The sequence below is a fragment of the Podarcis filfolensis genome (assembly GCF_964270895.1).
Source record: "Podarcis filfolensis genome assembly, chromosome: 2".
Lineage (NCBI taxonomy): Eukaryota > Metazoa > Chordata > Lepidosauria > Squamata > Lacertidae > Podarcis > Podarcis filfolensis.
Window position 1 is genome coordinate 62867883 of NC_139605.1, and position 17269 is coordinate 62885151.

A 17269-nucleotide genomic window follows, 5' to 3' on the forward strand; every position below is an offset into this window, starting at 1 on the left:
AGTGCTATCTCACATTCCCTGTGGCTATGTAAACACCTGTTAACACTTTCAGAAAGCTGAGGCCCTCCTGACTAAGGGAAAGTCGTGGAATCTGGTACTGAGGTGGCAAGTGTTTGGGTCTAGACTTGCACCTCAGTCCCAGTTAGAGGGGATGATAGCTGAGCTCCCTGGGGGTGCCACATATATCCTGATCTCATTCTGATCAGCCAGCTGGTGACACGATAGCAAGGAAAGTGGAGTTAGGGAGGTGGATTCCATCTCTCACAAACTCTCTTCATTCTGTCATATCAGCTTGTGCTGTGTATAAAATTATAAGTAGTATAAACCCTTCACTTCAGCCCCTTGCTCAGCTATGTAGCAATGACTTGCCATAAATGGCACTTTTGCAAGATACCACAAGTCAGTGAAGTGTCACTTCATAAGGGCAGGGCACGCCTGTCATTTTAAATTTCTCTCCTCCCCCCCCTTTTTTTCCAATCTCACAGTCAGTTCTCCATACTTCCATTTCAGTTTACAATTTTTAAAAAAAATTCTCATGAAAATTTATCAGAATTTTAGTACGCACTTCTCATATGTACATTTTTGTATGCAATTTTACCTATTAAACATAATTTTGCAAGTGATTTTCCGTAACATTTTTGGATGTTATCTTCACTAACGTATGTATTTTTAAATGCACATATTTACCCTTGCATATACATTTTTTAAAAACATTCTTTGGTTTGATAATGCATTGCAAAATTTGGAGAAGTATGGATTTTGAGGAAAAGCTGTGTTTTGGGATCTTGTATTGTTTTGAGAAATGAAAATTAAGTAATTTGACATTACATTGCAAACCTAATTTTCCCTGCATTTTATACATCTGAATTTTGCCTTGGGTGGTTGTCAGTGTTTTCCCTTTGGCCAGAAAACGCAGCAAGCTTTTCCTGGAAGGGGAGGAATTCGTGAGAGCTCTCCCTTTGAGGAAGTGCCTCCTGCCATGGACTGAAGCCCCATGACTGCCTTTTGGGAGGAACGTGCTAATCCACACACACATACACCTCTCTCTTTCTCTCTCTCTGCTTCTGCCCAGGTTTAAGGATGGAAGGTTAATTTCCAACAGGCAGTCTCAATATTCCCTGCAGATCAAGGATGTGGCAGAGCAGAACTCTGGCTCCTACACATTGGTTCTGAAGAACGGGCCGGCTGGACTGGAGAAGAGCATTAGTCTCCAGCTGGTGGTCAATGGTAAGGAGGTTGGACTAATGGGAGAGGAATGTCCTGAAACTCTGTGCAGTTTGACAGATGTTTGTACCTGATGTCATTTGGCCTTGTGTGGCTGTTTATTTTAACAAGTCCGTGCTATAGAGGATGAAGTCCTCTTCATCCTTTGCCCCCCCCCCCCGCCCCAGTCCAAATTGGCCCCATGTGCATCCTATTCACAATGGGAGGGGAGCTGTCATTGGCAAGAGGGGAGCTGGCTCTGTCTGGGAACATGGCAAGGGCAAAAGGGCTGGAACCCTTCTTCTCCCCACACAAGGCTGAACAATGAGGATGACATTGCATCTAGAATGACTCCTTATCGGTTTGTGTTATCCTTCCCCCTCTGGGACTTCTCTGTCCTTTCAGATCAGAAAGTTATAAAATGAATGCCTCTGGGTCACTTTTTTTAATAAAAAAATAAAATATGATATGATGAGTAGGGCAAGGAAAGAGTGTCAGGTTTGGAATGGGGGGGCCCTCTGTTCAAATACCGTTTCCGACTGCACATAATGGCAGCAGATCCATGTATTAGGATTTAATTGCCACAAAAATCCCTATATAAAAAGGTTTAGTGCAGGCAGGTGGGAGAAACTGAAATCTTCTCCCACCCCCATCTTCCCACCCCCACTGACACTGCATTCTAAACAAAGTTCTCATTCATTGGGGCTTTGTTACCATTGCCAAGGAAAGGCTAAAAGGTAATTTGGAGGTGGGAAAAACAATTCCACTTCTCCCCCCCCCATCCTGCACATTAAATCCCCCCTCCCCGCCCTTCTCTGCTTTGTAGGGATTCAGCACCACCAGTCTGGGTCACATTGTATTTGGCCAGGGGTAGGCAACCTAAGGCCTGGGGGCCGGATGCGGCCCAATTGCCTTCTCAATCCGGCCCGCGGATGGTCCGGGAATCAGCGTGTTTTTACACGAGTAGAATGTGTCATTTTATTTAAAATGTATCTCTGGGTTATTTGTGGGGCATGGGAATTTGTTCATTTTTTAAAATCAAAATATAGTCCAGCCCACCACATGGTCTGAGGGACGGTGGACCGGCCCACAGCTGAAAAAGGTTACTGACCCCTGTATTTGGCCCTCAATAGCAGCACATAGAAGAGTGAAATGTGGGAGGGGTATGAGGAGTAAAATGGGGGGGGGGGTCTCATTCAGGCTACCAAAGGATCTGCAGTCTTCTGACTCCATGATGTCAATGTAGAAGAACGAATTGCAATAAGTGAGTTTTCCTGGAGCTAATCCAGAATCCCTAACACGCCTGGCAGTCACATCACTGTAGTGTTTATAGAGGAAGAAAATAACTTCCCAGTGTTTTAAAATAGGATTGGGCAGAAGGTAGATTGGGAGACCTTTGGATGGCAGACCTTTGGATGATTTGCAGTAGATCAGCAAGGGCTTCTGATTCCCAGCTGTCTAACAATAGCAACAGTTTAAACTCTGCACACCCTCACCCCCATGCACCAAATTAGGTGAAAAAGAACACCAGGAGCTGGATTCTCCTAACAACCCCTGTCAGCAGAAGCCTTGAACAAGGACTTTTGCCTGTGCAATGGGACTTCCCCACCTCTCCTCCCACCCACCATGAACTTGGTTCAGAGGGGGCTGGAGAACTCCAAGAACAGCACACTGAGGGAGAAGAGGGGGGGTCATTCGGCAAGCTGAAATGCTTGCACATTTGGAAGTCTATAATAGTGCAGTATTGAATTCCACCCAATGAATGGGTGTTTTGTGTGAAGGACTTGTGAGCTTGGTTATGGGAACTGCTCATTCATTCCTAGACTGAGCATGTGCTCAGAGGCTCCTTGTTCCTTAATTCTGAACTTACATCCACCTACCTGATCCACTAATTTGCACCTGGTTCTGGTTGGTGGTCCGCGAAGTTGTAGTAGAAAACAAAGTAGATCTCGCAAGCCTGACGCCCACCCAGCCATACTCTAAATGCACCTGTAACTTAAGCTCAGGTCATTTCATCCATTGCATGTAGTAGATAATTTCTTAAATGAGAGGTGTGCCAGGTAATTGTACATTACCTGCTGGTAGTTCAGCATTTGCTTGCTCTCCTGTAACAGTTGCCCTCAAGCAATGATGTGTCATTCTCTTCCTCAAAACAATGACTTCCAACAGGGGCAGGGAAAGACCAACGTACACTGCCTCCATAGTGCTCTCCTGCTTAATAGAAGGCAGCACCAGCATTGGCCTGTGGGGTGGGGTGGAGCCACAGATCCACCCTCACAATGCCAGCATCACTTACATTGCACCTTACCTGTATGGAACCTCCCCACCCCTTCTCCACTCTCACCTGGTAAGCAGCAACAACCTTGCTGCTGGGAAGCTAGTGTTGCAACTCCACTCCACTGGATGAGGCACTTTTGGACAGAACATGGCACTGGTGAGGTTGAGGCTGTACAGGAGCACCAGCTGAGCCAATCAGGTGATCCCACCCTGACATTGCTGCCCCACTCCAGCCCTGCCCAGGTAAGCTGCAGTGACATTAGTGCTGCTGGGACCTAGAGCAATTCTAAGGGAGAGGAAGGAGTATAATTACTACTACTACACAGCAGCAACATGAGGTTGGGAGGGGAGGGAGAAGATTGAGGGAGATAGTGTGGGTGAGGATTGGCAGAGAGAGCAGCAGAGGCAACCATCCCAGAACAGTTATTATTTACAAGGCTGATACATCAACATTCTTCTTATTTCAGTTCCTCCACAAATCCATGAGAAAGAAGCAACTTCACCCAACATCTATTCCCGTAAAAGCCGACAGGTGCTCACCTGCACTGTGTATGGCATCCCAGCACCAGAGAAGATCCAGTGGCAGTGGAGGCCTTGGACACCCTGCCCAATGTTCTCCCGTCACAATCTGTAAGTAACTGGCCTCCTTTGATCTTTGCCGTGTTCTTAATGCTTCAGTAAGGGAGGAAGACCTTGGCATGTTTCTTCATGCAAATGCATGTGAGATGGTCACCACAAGAGGGTCACTAGGGATGTGCATCGGATGAATGCCAAAGCGGGCTACTTTGGACAGATTTCAGCCATCTCCGAGCTAAAGTGGTATCTCTTCAGTATGCCCCAAACCGAAGTGGGATTTGGGGCACTTCAGTTATTTGGATATTTAAAACATTGCTGGTTATGTTGTAGAGGTGTCCCTAGGAAAGTATGCCGTTTTCATAATAAAATAGTTGCCCACAAAACCAGAGGGAGAGAAGCAAATCCTTTTTTGTTCTCCCCATCCTCAAAAGCACCTAGCACAAAAAACATTTTGTATTTTGGCAGGTTTCTTACAAAGAGGGGGCTGTCTGGTGTATGCTATTTGCATACAGATTGCATACAAAATAAGAAGGGAGCTTAAGTGATTTCTTTTTTGACCATCCTAAAATGGAAAAGCCTGCCCTTGCAGGAAAACCATTATGGCTAGATAAAAAGTGCCAGAGTGCATCCTCTCAGAAAAGGCAAACAAGAGAGCAAATTTCATACACTTCTGCCAAAAGGTAAAAGAATTGTAGACAATTCTGGTTTTGTTTTTAAAGGTGCCTAGTACAAAAACTAATGGAACTGTTTCTCTGTAATTTGGCAGGCTTTATCCACTAAGCCTTGAAATTTAATGCAAGTCCATTAAAAATGAAACTGTTTTTTGTTTTCCTATTTGTTCCTTGAAAATTTGGATTTGGGTAGCCTCCATGTTGCTGTTGCTGCTGCTGCTGCTGCTGTTACTTGCCTGCCCTTCACTTTAAGGTGCCAGGACAGGCTACAACAATTAAAACACAATGTTAAAAATGGATTAAAACAACTTACAGTGACAGAAACGAAGCCATTTGTGTGCAGTGGCTTCTTGCACTTACAGGACAATATTTCTCCACACTGCCTTTTGGAGAACATTTGTAGTGGCATGGAGAGTGGTGTGAGTACCTGTCCATTTGAAGGGCATGCCATAAATAATGTTGGCCAGGAGCTAAACGCAGCCTGTTCCTTCACTTTAAAACCTATGAATAAGACCTAATTCAAATGTCATAATAAGCTGGTATTATCACCTTGATCTCAGAGAGGTAGTGTTGTCCAACATCTGTAGGTAAAAGTATAAATGGTGGTCCTTGTGCAAGAGCATCAGTTTTTTATTCATATGAGTGGAGTAGACAATGAGGTTTACCCTCCTGCATCTTCTAGTCCCAAGAGAGGGGGCTATTCATTTGGCCCACAAAATGCTCCCTCCTTATGGGTGTGACTGGAGTGGCATGAAACCTGACTACTGGAAAAGAGATTCCATGCTTCTCTAGCAACTAATTGTGCCATGGGGGTGCATTTTAGATTTCTCATGGAGCAACATGAAGGAGCAAGGTTAAGAGCAGGGGTTTAGACAGGTTTTTCTTCTGGTGTTGAATATGTAAAAATGTTGCTGATTACTCCTCCATAGAAATATCCTGCTAGTGCTTTTTCTTTGATTTCTCTGGCCACTGAGGACTAAACTGGGCATGACATGGGAGATTTCAAGAACTGGATGTCTCATTATTCCAAAGAAAGACAAGCAGCTACAGAGGGCTCGTATTTGGATTAAAACTGCTGTGTTTGGGAAGGCAGAACATAGCAGTACTGTATGGGTAGATATACATTTTTGCCTCAGAGTTGATTTAAATCAGGGAAATGTAATGTGGGCACAGGGGTGCTAAAAAGCAAAACAAATAATTTCCCCACAACATGGCAGTGACAATCTGAATGAGGGACCCTCTGGCTACTTTTAAATATTTTTAAAAGCTGGGGAACCTGATCCCATAACTCCTGCATCAATTTCAAGTTTGGGCCTTGGTGTCTGAATACTGGTTAGGATCTAGGCCCAGTTTAAAGTGGAGCTGAGAAGCAATTGTTCACAAACATGAACAGGCCAGCAGCTGCATGAAAAGGCAATTTGTAAAGTGGACTCAACTCAGCCATTTGACAGAAAAAGAACAAGAAATGCAGTGGTCTAACATGAAGAATCGCCTATAAATAAGTGGCTCTTCAGTCTTCACAGACATCTATCAAACCAAATGCTGCTTTGCCTGGTGCAGTTTGCACCATCTTAGGAAGCTGTAGAGATTTGTTACCCTCTTCAAAAGATTTGTTTCTGAGCATGCTAGTGGCAGAACTCAAAACTTGCCTGCTGCTTGTCTGCAGGGACAATGGAGGCAGAAATTATTACAATGGCAGAGTTGTGAGGTTTTCAATGTGTGTGGGTTTTTCCTGCAGAAAATTTATGTAGCTGCCAGAAAATGTCTAGGTAGGAAGTGGCATCTAAGGTGTTTAATACTCTATTTAACAGAAACAGACTTAGAAAGATCGATGGGAGTCTGATACAAAGTTTTACAAAGATGTGTTTCAATGCCCTTGTTGCTTACCAGAACAATATCTCATAAAAACAAATCTATATGAGTACTGCTGTATACCGTAATTCATGCACCTCAGAAGGTTCTAGTAGTGCTAATAGATAAAGGGGTTTTTTTAATAGTCAGAATGCAGAGTGAGATGATCCAGTGGTTGTTGAAAATAAAACTAGATAAGAATATGTTTGGACCCAAAAGTGTTGGTGAAATGAAAAAATGGGTATACTGTATAAAGAATTCCCTAGATGACAAAATCCAGGTTTGGGCAAGTACAGAAAAAGTTGCACAGGCAGTAAAACCTGGATTAGTTACAGTGGTGAAAGTTCCCAAATTATTGGTATAGGAACTCAAGAGTGGCTTGTTAGAGCCATATGGCTAATTTGGAGCAACCAGTTTAGCCTCTTCACATGCTGAGCTTCTCCCACAGACTAGGAAGAAAGGATAGGCTTGATTACCTAGTTCCTCCCAAGGTGAGGGGAAGTGGGCATACCTAAGCCTAGCAAAACAGCTTACTCTGTGGTATTAACCCCTTCATGTGTTAATTAGACTTAAGCAAGTTGGTTATACGAGGCTGGTTATCCCACACAAATAACTTATGTTACTTCAGTAAATTCCACAAAGACCTTGGCAGAAGCTTGAAATAGCAAATCTGTCAAAGTAAGGTGTGAAAGCCTGCAAAAGTGACTGAACAGTATGTGACCCCAGCAGTGAAACGTATGCTCCTGCCACCTAAATTGGGTGTGTGGGGCATGGCCTAAGGGGCAGCAACACTGCTGCTGTGACTCTCCTCCTTCTCTCCGCCTCCCGGGTCAGACCTGGCCCAGAAGCCGGAGCCAGGCCCAATGAGGGAGTCTGGGAGGGGCGCCTAGTCATGCCCCCTCTCAAAACTGTGCCCAGGGCCATGCTCCCCACACACCACACCCCTGTGTGACCCCAAGATCATATTTGATTCAAAGTGACAATGAAGCTTCAGTAAAAGCTGAGTGAATGTAGAAGTAGCAGATTCACGCAAGTTAAAGTCATAAGGCAGAATGTATGGAGCTGTTGTAATACTAAATGATAGGAAGACTCATAAAAAGTTTTGGACTCCAAGATGCCTGTGACTACATCAAGAAGCAGAGAGAGAAAAAGAGCCCATTAGATTGGGAGAAGAAGAATGTGTGAGAGAAAAAGAACAAGAATACGAAGCAAAGTGGTCCACTTTGTTTCCACTGTGTGGAGGGAAACAGTTTTTGGAAACATTAACACAGAATTGAAACATAGGGCAGCAGCCATTTAATAAATGAGAATTTTACTGGCCTTCGGCATTTTAAATCCAAAACAAATCCCTTAGTGCAACGGTTCTGAGAATGTGAAGTAGGCCTGTCTCCAAGGAAACTTGGGCAGCTTGCTAAGAAAGGCTTGAACTGCTTGTTTTCTCCCAGACAGTTTAGTATCTGTGCTTCAACTGGGTGAGAAGCAGGGTGCTTATTTTCCCTGTCACAAGCAATGTAGCCCAAAGAGCTGTGGAGGCTGCTAAAAAGGTAAAGGACCCCTGACAGTTAAGTCCAGTTGCGAACGACTCTGGGGTTGCGGCGCTCATCTCGCTTTACTGGCCAAGGGAGCCAACGTTTGTCCACAGACAGTTTTTCCAGGTCATGTGGCCAGCATGTGACCAGAGCAGCACACGGAAACGCCGTTTACCTTCCCACCGGAGCGGTACCTATTTATCTACTTGCACTTTGACACGCTTTTGAACTGCTAGGTTGGCAGGAGCTGGGACTGAGCAACGGGAGCTCACCCCGTCATGGGGATTTGAACCGCTGACCTTCCAATCGGCAAGTCCTAGGCTCTGTGGTTTAACCCACAGCGCCACCTGCATCCCTTGTGGGTGCCGAATTATTTGCTTTTTCTCTTGCTGGTTGACTGGAGAAGGCCCTGTTTGACCAGGTGTGACAGACTCTGGATGTGGCGAAAGTAGTTGTGGAACTGCCCTTAGAAACAAGGACAATTTATATGACCTCTATCTCTGTCTCAATGGTTATTGTGCAGGAGACAAGCTGCCTCCTGTTCCTTTGGGTACTGCTGGCAGGACATTTTACAGCAAAGGTCTATTATTATTGAGAAAGAAAGATAGAAGGAGGCCTCTAAGATAGACAGGAATGTGACAGGGAAGCATTATTGACCCAGGAGGAAGTGGGCCAACTATAAAAATACTGATGCCGTAAATGTACTGCTTGACGGGCTGAGGAAACAAGGGCATTTCCAGTCCCATCAGAATGCTTTGTGGCCTTGTCAGGAAGGAGAGGAGTTGTTGAATTATTAGCACTGTCTCCCAAGGCCACAATCTTTATGCTTATCCCAGCTTCAGAGGATGCATCATGATTTCCTGTTGTTTAAACAGATTCTCACTCTTGTTATGGTACACTAAGTGTGCTAAACATCTGTCCCCTCATCTTCTCTAATGAAGGCATGTTGTTTGGGCGGAGGAGCACACTATCTGCCAGATGTTAATTTGGGCGCCAGAACTATCCAACACTCTCATAAATGTTTTGGGCCACCAGTTGTCCATACCTGGTCTACTGCATACACAGCAGTGCAGACACTTTATCCAGGTATCCACATTGAATTACATTTGAACCCGACTTTCCAGCAGACACCTTCTGACACATGTTGCAGGATACCACACCCTGTAGCATACTCTCTCTTAACTCTCAGTCAACGTCCCTTAGATGCATATCAATCCCCTGACCTCCCACATTAAAAACTCTTTCAGGTTGTGTGCACACCATATATTTAACACACACATCCACACAGCATGGCATGAGGCTATATTCTTCTCCTGCTTTTGCTCCCCAGACACTGGCACCCCATATGGTCAGGGTTCCAGGCAGAGGGAGGGGCAAGGTGCAGGGAGCTTAACTGTGCAGGCATGGCAAAGGAGCCAGTCCAGTGCTCTTGCCACACCATCACCCTGCCTGTACCACCTTGAGCTTCCTGCACCTTACCACTCCACCAACTGCTGCTGGCTCCATATAACAATCTGATAGCTGTGGGTATATGAAATATCCTTGCATTTTTACCCCTTTTTAAAGCAATCTAAGCTAGTGGTTATGAAATGGAGTGAATTGTTCACTACATGAAGAGAAGTGCTTATATTCCATCTCTTCTGACTCTCTTGCCATCACTGGCAATCCTTGATTTCTCATACTGTGGGAGAGGGAGAACATTTTCTCTTTATCCGTTTTCTCTGTGCCATCTAAAGTTTTATAAGGCCATCTCGTGCTCCCCCTTAGCCATTTTCCCTCTCCTCCTAATTATATTATAGGCAGCATTGTATGTTAATGCCCTGTAATCTTCCCAATAACTTCTTTTATTGGCAAACCAAATCTCCTGTTTCTCTCTGTCTCTTCTTCTTTCATGGCTTCTGGATAAATAGGAGCAGGAGGAGGACTGTCCGGCGCCATCAGCGAGACCGGATGCCCGAGTGTAAGGACTGGAAGGATGTGTCGCAGCTGGATGCTGTGAATGCCATTGAAAGCATTGACACCTGGACAGAGTTTGTGGAAGGAAGGAACAAGGTGAGGACACATGTTTCTCTTTGTCCTTTCTGCGCTGGAAAGAGGTAGAAGCACCTCGAGCTCATGAGACGGAGCCTTCTCAGGCCAAAACGTTTTAGCTGATTTTGCAACATGAAGCCAAACTGTGAGTTGACTTCCATCATGTGGTCAGTTAGTTATGCAGCTAAATGATTACACATTTAGTAATCAGTTTTTGTCTTATCTATACGTTTATATGAAAAACCAAAGCCAGTTTTGGATAACCCGTTAAGATCCTTACTACCAATTATGATACTAGAGAGAAAAATGAGGTATAAAATGTGAAGACTGACATTACTGAATACATTCACATGAAATAAAAAATAGTTCACAATGCGGGGTGGGGGGGAGGACTCTGAAGAAATGAAGGCTGCAGAGTGTGAAACTTCCATATCTGTCATGTACTCCTAATATGGCTGACGTTACTCAAAGGTTAAGAATGCACCAGATTTATGGCACTGGCAAATTTGGGGACAAACGTTGTATGAATGTGCAAAGGACGGAATACTAGAAACAGTGATAATAATGATCTAAATTTGCATTGCTTTCAGTGAATTCAGTACTGAATGTATGCTTATTCAATAGAGTGATTTAAAAGGTGAACATTAAAGTAGAAGGTATTGTCCACTGTGGTTGTTTAAAGACAGTTCCATGAGTCAGAGCATGGCTTTCTTCATAGAGGAATGAGATCATCTATGAGCAAGCTGAATGGAAGGCAGAGTGCAGTGGAATATTCTAATGCAATGAATGTACAGCAATCTTCATTCTTCAAAATAAATTCACTGCTGACATCCTATAAATGGCTGAGGAAATACATGAATTTTGAGTTAGTGCCAAAAAGACAAAAGACATTCCATAACGGGTGCCACCACAGAAGATGCCCTACAATATTCATTCCCAACTCCATTCCATAAGAATATATATCACAACTGTTTTTACGACTCAGGTCAGCATTCTGATTATTAAACTACACTTTGTCCCACGTTAAGCTATATTCAGTGAAACTGCTGGAAATTTAATTTGATGTCGCAGTGGCAGAACCACCTTGGTACTGCTAAATATAAGGGGTGGGTGGGAATTGGAATTGAGAACTTGAGGTGGAATGGCAAGGAGAACCCTTTTCCTATCCTTATTTTTTGCTCCCAAACTACTGTGCTTCAGCCATTTTTCTCCTGGTGGAAATTTCATAATGCCACTCAGAGATGGTGGGACAGCTGAGCTAGGATATTTAAGGGGCAAAAAACATAGGCAACAAGAGTCCAACTCTTCCTTCTTGCTCATGCTGTGCTTTCAGTCGCCCTACTCACCTGCCCCCTACTTTCTCTCGATTCAGCTACCAGACTCAGGGGGCCATTATGAACAGTTTGGCCCTGTACACTATTCCAGTACAAATATGTGAATCCAAATGTATGAAGTGTTGCTTTGAAGTGTGAGAGGTTCCATTGGATATTACACTATATTTCCTTTCTGGAATGATTTTTTTTCTTTCTCTCCTGTCCTGATGCATGACTAGCTGGCATTTAAAGGCTGTTTCTTTCCATCCCCCCTGTATAAATGCCAGAGTCATGTGTGCTTTTCTATGACTAGTTTCCTGTTCTAGGTGACAATGTCAGTTACCAAACACGCGTGCATAATAGTGATGCAGGCTAAAGAACAAACAAATGGTTCCCAGTTTCCTGAAGTCACTTCCTGTTTTCATACACCCCTCCAAAATCACTTCCTGTTCCAATTTCAGTCAGGAGTTGGAAAGCAACGGAAAGGATGATGGGAAGGAGAGAGGCATGTTTCGTGCTCTGATTCAGGCTGTGTTAATGGCTTATACCAAGAGACAGTCTGTTTTCTGAACCTATCCTAATAATAGACAAGTCATATTTGGTGATATTATTTGTGATAGTAATTTAACATATATTACATTCACTTCTTTTACTTTCCTTTCTCTCCTTTAACCCATTTCACCCCTGCTTTGTCCTTTATAGGATCCATTCCCATATATATTTCTTTATCCCCCCCCCCCCAGTTACTAGTAGGGAAAGAAGCATGAATAGAAAACATTTGTAAATAACTTCCAATTCTGACTCAGCTGTCAGCCCCTCAAATGTTTGGGTTTTGGAAAAGAGAGCCGTAACACTCCTGGAGTGGTGTCTCCAAAAGCTGTCTCGCATTTCCATTATGTGATGGCATTTTTGCATTTGTTTATTTTATTGTTGTTAGCTACCTGAATCATATTCGGTGGAAAGGTGGGCTATATGTTTCATAATATAAGTATGCCATTATAAGAAAATAGCTAGTCTTTTGGCCTTCAAAACTTTTGCTAATGGAATTGATACTCATTTTCCAGAACATTAGGAAAGTCTCCTGTCTGTGAACAGGTCACTAGATGCAGCTCTGGGTACTGCTATTTAAATTTGTTTGTTTCATTTGATACCAATTCAAGTAGAGGAAGAACACAAAGTTGCTGGTTTTTCCACTGAGCAACAGAGTGGCTCTACTTCCTTTCTTCTTCCTTTGTGACAGTCTGACGGAATGGCTGTTATTAAATGACCACTGATGCGGGGAGAAACCTGATGCCGCTGGTTTCTCAGCAGAGCTAATGGAATGGCCCTGCTTCCCTCCTTCATTGCAACCTGATGGAATGTCTGTTACAAGACAACAAATGAGGAATAAACTTGCCAGGGTTAATTGATTTCATTTGATGAATGAATTTCTAACCAGCTTTTCAGTTTACAAAAAGGATTCCCTAGAGCACAGACTGAAAGCCACTGCTATGTAGTTTCTGAAATAGAAGAAAGCAGGTCTATGTGGATAGGTGGAATAGGCTTATAACACCAGAATAGTTAATTTCCAAGCATAGATTATAAGACAATTTGGAGGCAATAGGAATTAAATCTAGATGATGGATGTTGTGCATACCCTGCATGGTTTTGTACTGTAGAATTTGTTAAATATTATATTGGTTTAATTGCACTAGCCAGCAGCTGTGTTGACATTTTATGGACCACTGCATATATCATTAAAGGAACTGGAGCTATCCTTCCACAGATGATCTGCAAAGGTCAGCAGAGCAGATCCATCTTAGAGTGGGCTTGTCCACGTTTGAGCATTACTTAGCTCTTAATCTACCCCCCCCCCCATTCAAATTAGACTGGAGTAGTCTTTCCCATTCATACTAGCAGGCATTCTCTTTTGCGTTTGTTGTAGCCTTCTAATTTCTTGATTCTATTATGCCAGTTAAGCACTGACAGGACACGCATGCAGGTAGCTTATATGTGCACCTTGGGTTTTTTTGTTGTTTCTTAACATCTTTGCCCAAGAAGTGTGCAAAAACACACTGTCAGGCAATCATAAATTTGCTTGTGCAATTTTCTATTTCTGTGCAAATCTGAGGGATCAAAAGAAATATATATATAGATAGATAGATAGATAGATAGATAGATAGATAGAGAGAGAGAGACACTAAGCTCCTGACTCACTATTACTAGGATGCTGGAAAAGAAATGAAATCAATTGTAAAATTTCAGCACCCACTTTTCAGATGGCTGCCCAATGTAATTGGTGTAGAATTTTTTCATGTGTTTTGTGCAATTTTCTGGTTTAGTGCAAATCTATGGGATCAAAGGCTGGGGGTGGGTGGGGGAAATCCTGCATTCAGGAGTGCACCAAAAACAGTTACGGGCACAGCTGGAAAAGCAATGAAAGCACTGAGGAAGTAGCAGGCATGGAAAGGACAGTGGCAGAAAGTGACAATTGATTTACCCATCCAAAACACACCAAAACAAATGATCTGCAACCCTGGGTGAAGTGGTTTGCAGCCAAATTTTCCCCAGTTTATCAAAGTATCCCCGTATTGCGTAAACCTAAATTTACAGGGGGAAAGCCCTGAGATTGGTGTTGTTTGAAGGTTACATCATGTGGACTAAGCAAATTAAATGGGGATGCAAACAGTTGCAAACACACTGAACTGTAGTGTGGACAAGCCTAGTGGTCCCACCCATACATTTCTCATCTGTTGCTTTTCCTATAGTTTGCACTACATCTGCAATCCTCTCTTTAAACAGGGACAAAAGATGGCATTGGTCTGGTGTACATCTCTTTGTTCCTGTCCTCGGCTTCTCCAAAATTCTGTGTCAGGTCATTATGCACCATCTGTTTGTGTATGGCTAGTAACCCCCTTTCAACCTACTTCCCTGTAAGCAGAATGGCAGCACATAAATAAAGTTTGCTGCCCCTGATTTAACCCTTTTTATTGAGGGGAGTGTCTCAGTGCAACAGCAGCATTTCAGTAGGGGAAGTGGTGAATGGAGATCACAGGACAATGCTGAATGATAAGCAAACTATCAGTGGAAACAAAATGCAGAGATAGGAGAAACTCGACAAAAATTGAATGGGTGGTGCAATCATACCCTTAAATATTTCATCATGCAATTCCCCAGAGCATAAGAATGAAGCTAGAGCATCCTCTTCCTTCCTGGAAGGTTAGTAAGAAGCTGAGAAGTCTTGTGTTTCCACATTTTAAATGTCATTCATGTTGCCCATTCTGTTTCTTTACCAGACGGTCAGCAAACTTATCATCCAAGAAGCCAACGTTTCTGTCATGTACAAGTGTGCAGCCTCTAACAAAGTTGGCCGTGATGAACGGCTCATCTATTTCTATGTAACTAGTGAGTATCATAAAGCATGTATGTGTGTGGGGGGGCTGTCAATCCTTTGTCTTTCCTTCTGACCTTCGCTCACAGACCATTTGAATGGTTCATGAGTGTTTTTAAAAGCATTACTGCCATGATGTGCTCACAATCAGACAGCACTCTGTGTGTGTGTGTGTGTGTGTGTGTGTGTGTGTGTGTGTGTGTTTATATGGCCTCCTCAGGAACCGAAGATACAGATCACTGGAAGACATGGACCTTTTAATAAAGGCTAGTGGTGAATTATTTTTTTTTCTCAGATTTCAAAATCTGTACAGTTTCAGATTATCAGATTTTTAATAATATAGGAGTTCCCTCAAACTTTGTCAAAACATTGAGTTTGAGGGTAAATCTCTAACTTTGGTTCTTATAGTTTAGTCAGTAGAGCCACACATTTGCCACCTCAATTTGTCTTTCATCATCATGATCAGAATTTGAGCTTTGTAGCTGAAAGATGAGTTTTCAAGTTGGGATTTCACAGAATCATAGAATTGTAGAGTTGGAAGGAACCCTGAGGGTCATCTAGTCCAACCCCCTGCAATGCAGCTGTCTCAACTGAAGCATCCTTAACAAATAGCCATCCAACCTCTGTTTTAAAACTTCCAAGGAAGAAGAATCCACTGTCTGTAGAAGGAGACTGTTCCACTGTCAAACAGCTCTTACTGTCATAAAGTTCTTCCAGACGCTTAGTTGGAATCTCCTTTCTTATAACATGAAGCCATTTCTTTGGGTCCTAACCTGGAGGAGGATAAAACAATCTTGCTCCATCTTCCAAGTGACAGCCCTTTAGATATTTGAAGATGGCTATCATATCTCCTCTCACTGTCATCTTTTCAAAGCTAAGCATACCCAACTCCCTCAACTGTTCCTCATAAGGCTTGGTTTCAAGGCCCTTTTGAAAAATTCACTTTGCAGATGTTTATATTTGAGCATTCATAGTTTCATTTGCGATTTCATTTTTTCAAACTGGCTTCATCTGTAACAAAAACATGGGCCTCCACCTCCTTAGTACAGTCTGCATCCAGAATAAAAAATATCCACTATAAGATGTTAAAAAGCCAGGCTGGTTTCCACTGCAAATAAGAGTATGCAAGAGATGTCCTGGAGCTAGAAAAGAGAAAATACAAACTCAGTTCCTCTCTCATGCTTCCTGTGAGCAGATATTTGCTAGTGAAGAGATCAAAGCTCTCTTCCACGAAAATGCTGGAGCATGCATTTCCCATGTGTTCCTGGTGCAGTAGCACCCCCTAGTGCCCTGTCGCTGAATAGACTCTCTGAATAGACTACATATTTAGGAAGTTGGGTTTTTGTCTCTTTAACAGATTTCTTCAACCAAGTTTGGGACTACAACTCCCAAGTTTGGGACTACAACTCCCAGCAGCACCCAGTGGACTGTGCTATGGAGTCAGCCTCCTGACACTGGTGTCACTTCCACTTCCCAGAGTAGAGCAGCACTGTGGCAAGGTTGGGGCTGCATGATTGCACTGGTGAGAGCTCCAGAGTGGCTCTGCTGGTGTGCCAACACAGCCCTGACCTTGCCACTCATAGTATAATAGTAAATCATAGTATAATAGTAAATCATAAATCATATTATACTAAGTCATAGTATAATAGTAGTGATTTCCTCTTATCAGTGTTTGGATTGTAGCTTTATTCACTGGTGGCTTTTTCCATTCTTCTCTGTGTGTGGACAAAGCCAAACCTTTCATTCGGCATATTTGAAGCGACCATTGTGCATGCATTTAAATAAACACATACAAGTAAGTGGTTTCTCCCATTCCTTAACCATACAGCATTGAGCACATAGAATAGAATTCCATAAGCATAGCCTGAGACTGGTATTTCAGCTTTTGCAATTCCGTCACACATCTGTTTCCTTGTCTTGTTTTCCTGACAGCCATCCCAAATGGGTTTGAAATTGAATCGCAGCCTTCAGAAGAGCCCATTGAGGGGCAAGACCTGAGGCTAAGCTGCAATGCTGACAATTACACCTATGAGAACCTGCAGTGGTACCGACTCAACCTTTCGACGCTGCATGATGAAGAGGGCAACCCGCTGGTCTTGGACTGCAAGAATGTCCACCACTATGCGACAAAGATGCAAGGAGAGCTGCATTTCAAACCCAACTCCAATTACGCTGCTTTGACACTCACCATTCCAAGTATCTCACTAGAGGACGAAGGGGACTATGTGTGCGAAGTGCAAAACAGGGAGAACAGTGAAAAGCACTGCCACAAAAGATACATCTCTGTGCATGGTAAGGACCACTCTGAAAGTACTAGTCAGGTTAGTTGGCAGGACTTCATGATGCTGAAAGATGTATGGAAAAGAGAATGTGGTGGCAATGGCTATAGGGAATTGCAGCCACTAGGCTGCAGCCTAGATTGAGATATAATCTTTGGGCCATAGATTG

General features: G+C 43.2%; 1 protein-coding gene across 4 annotated transcripts in view; it reads left to right on the plus strand.

Annotated features, from left to right (window-relative positions):
* Nucleotides 1–17269, plus strand: part of FLT4 (fms related receptor tyrosine kinase 4) — an 85571-nt gene that overhangs the window by 46580 nt on the left and 21722 nt on the right. For all 4 annotated transcript variants that reach the window (XM_083591889.1, XM_083591887.1, XM_083591890.1 and 1 more), the window contains exons 9-13: nt 1073–1227; nt 3948–4110; nt 10018–10159; nt 14727–14835; nt 16754–17113. In XM_083591889.1, the coding sequence (XP_083448015.1) occupies nt 1073–1227; nt 3948–4110; nt 10018–10159; nt 14727–14835; nt 16754–17113 (929 nt within the window). The remainder of the gene's footprint in view (nt 1–1072; nt 1228–3947; nt 4111–10017; nt 10160–14726; nt 14836–16753; nt 17114–17269) is intronic.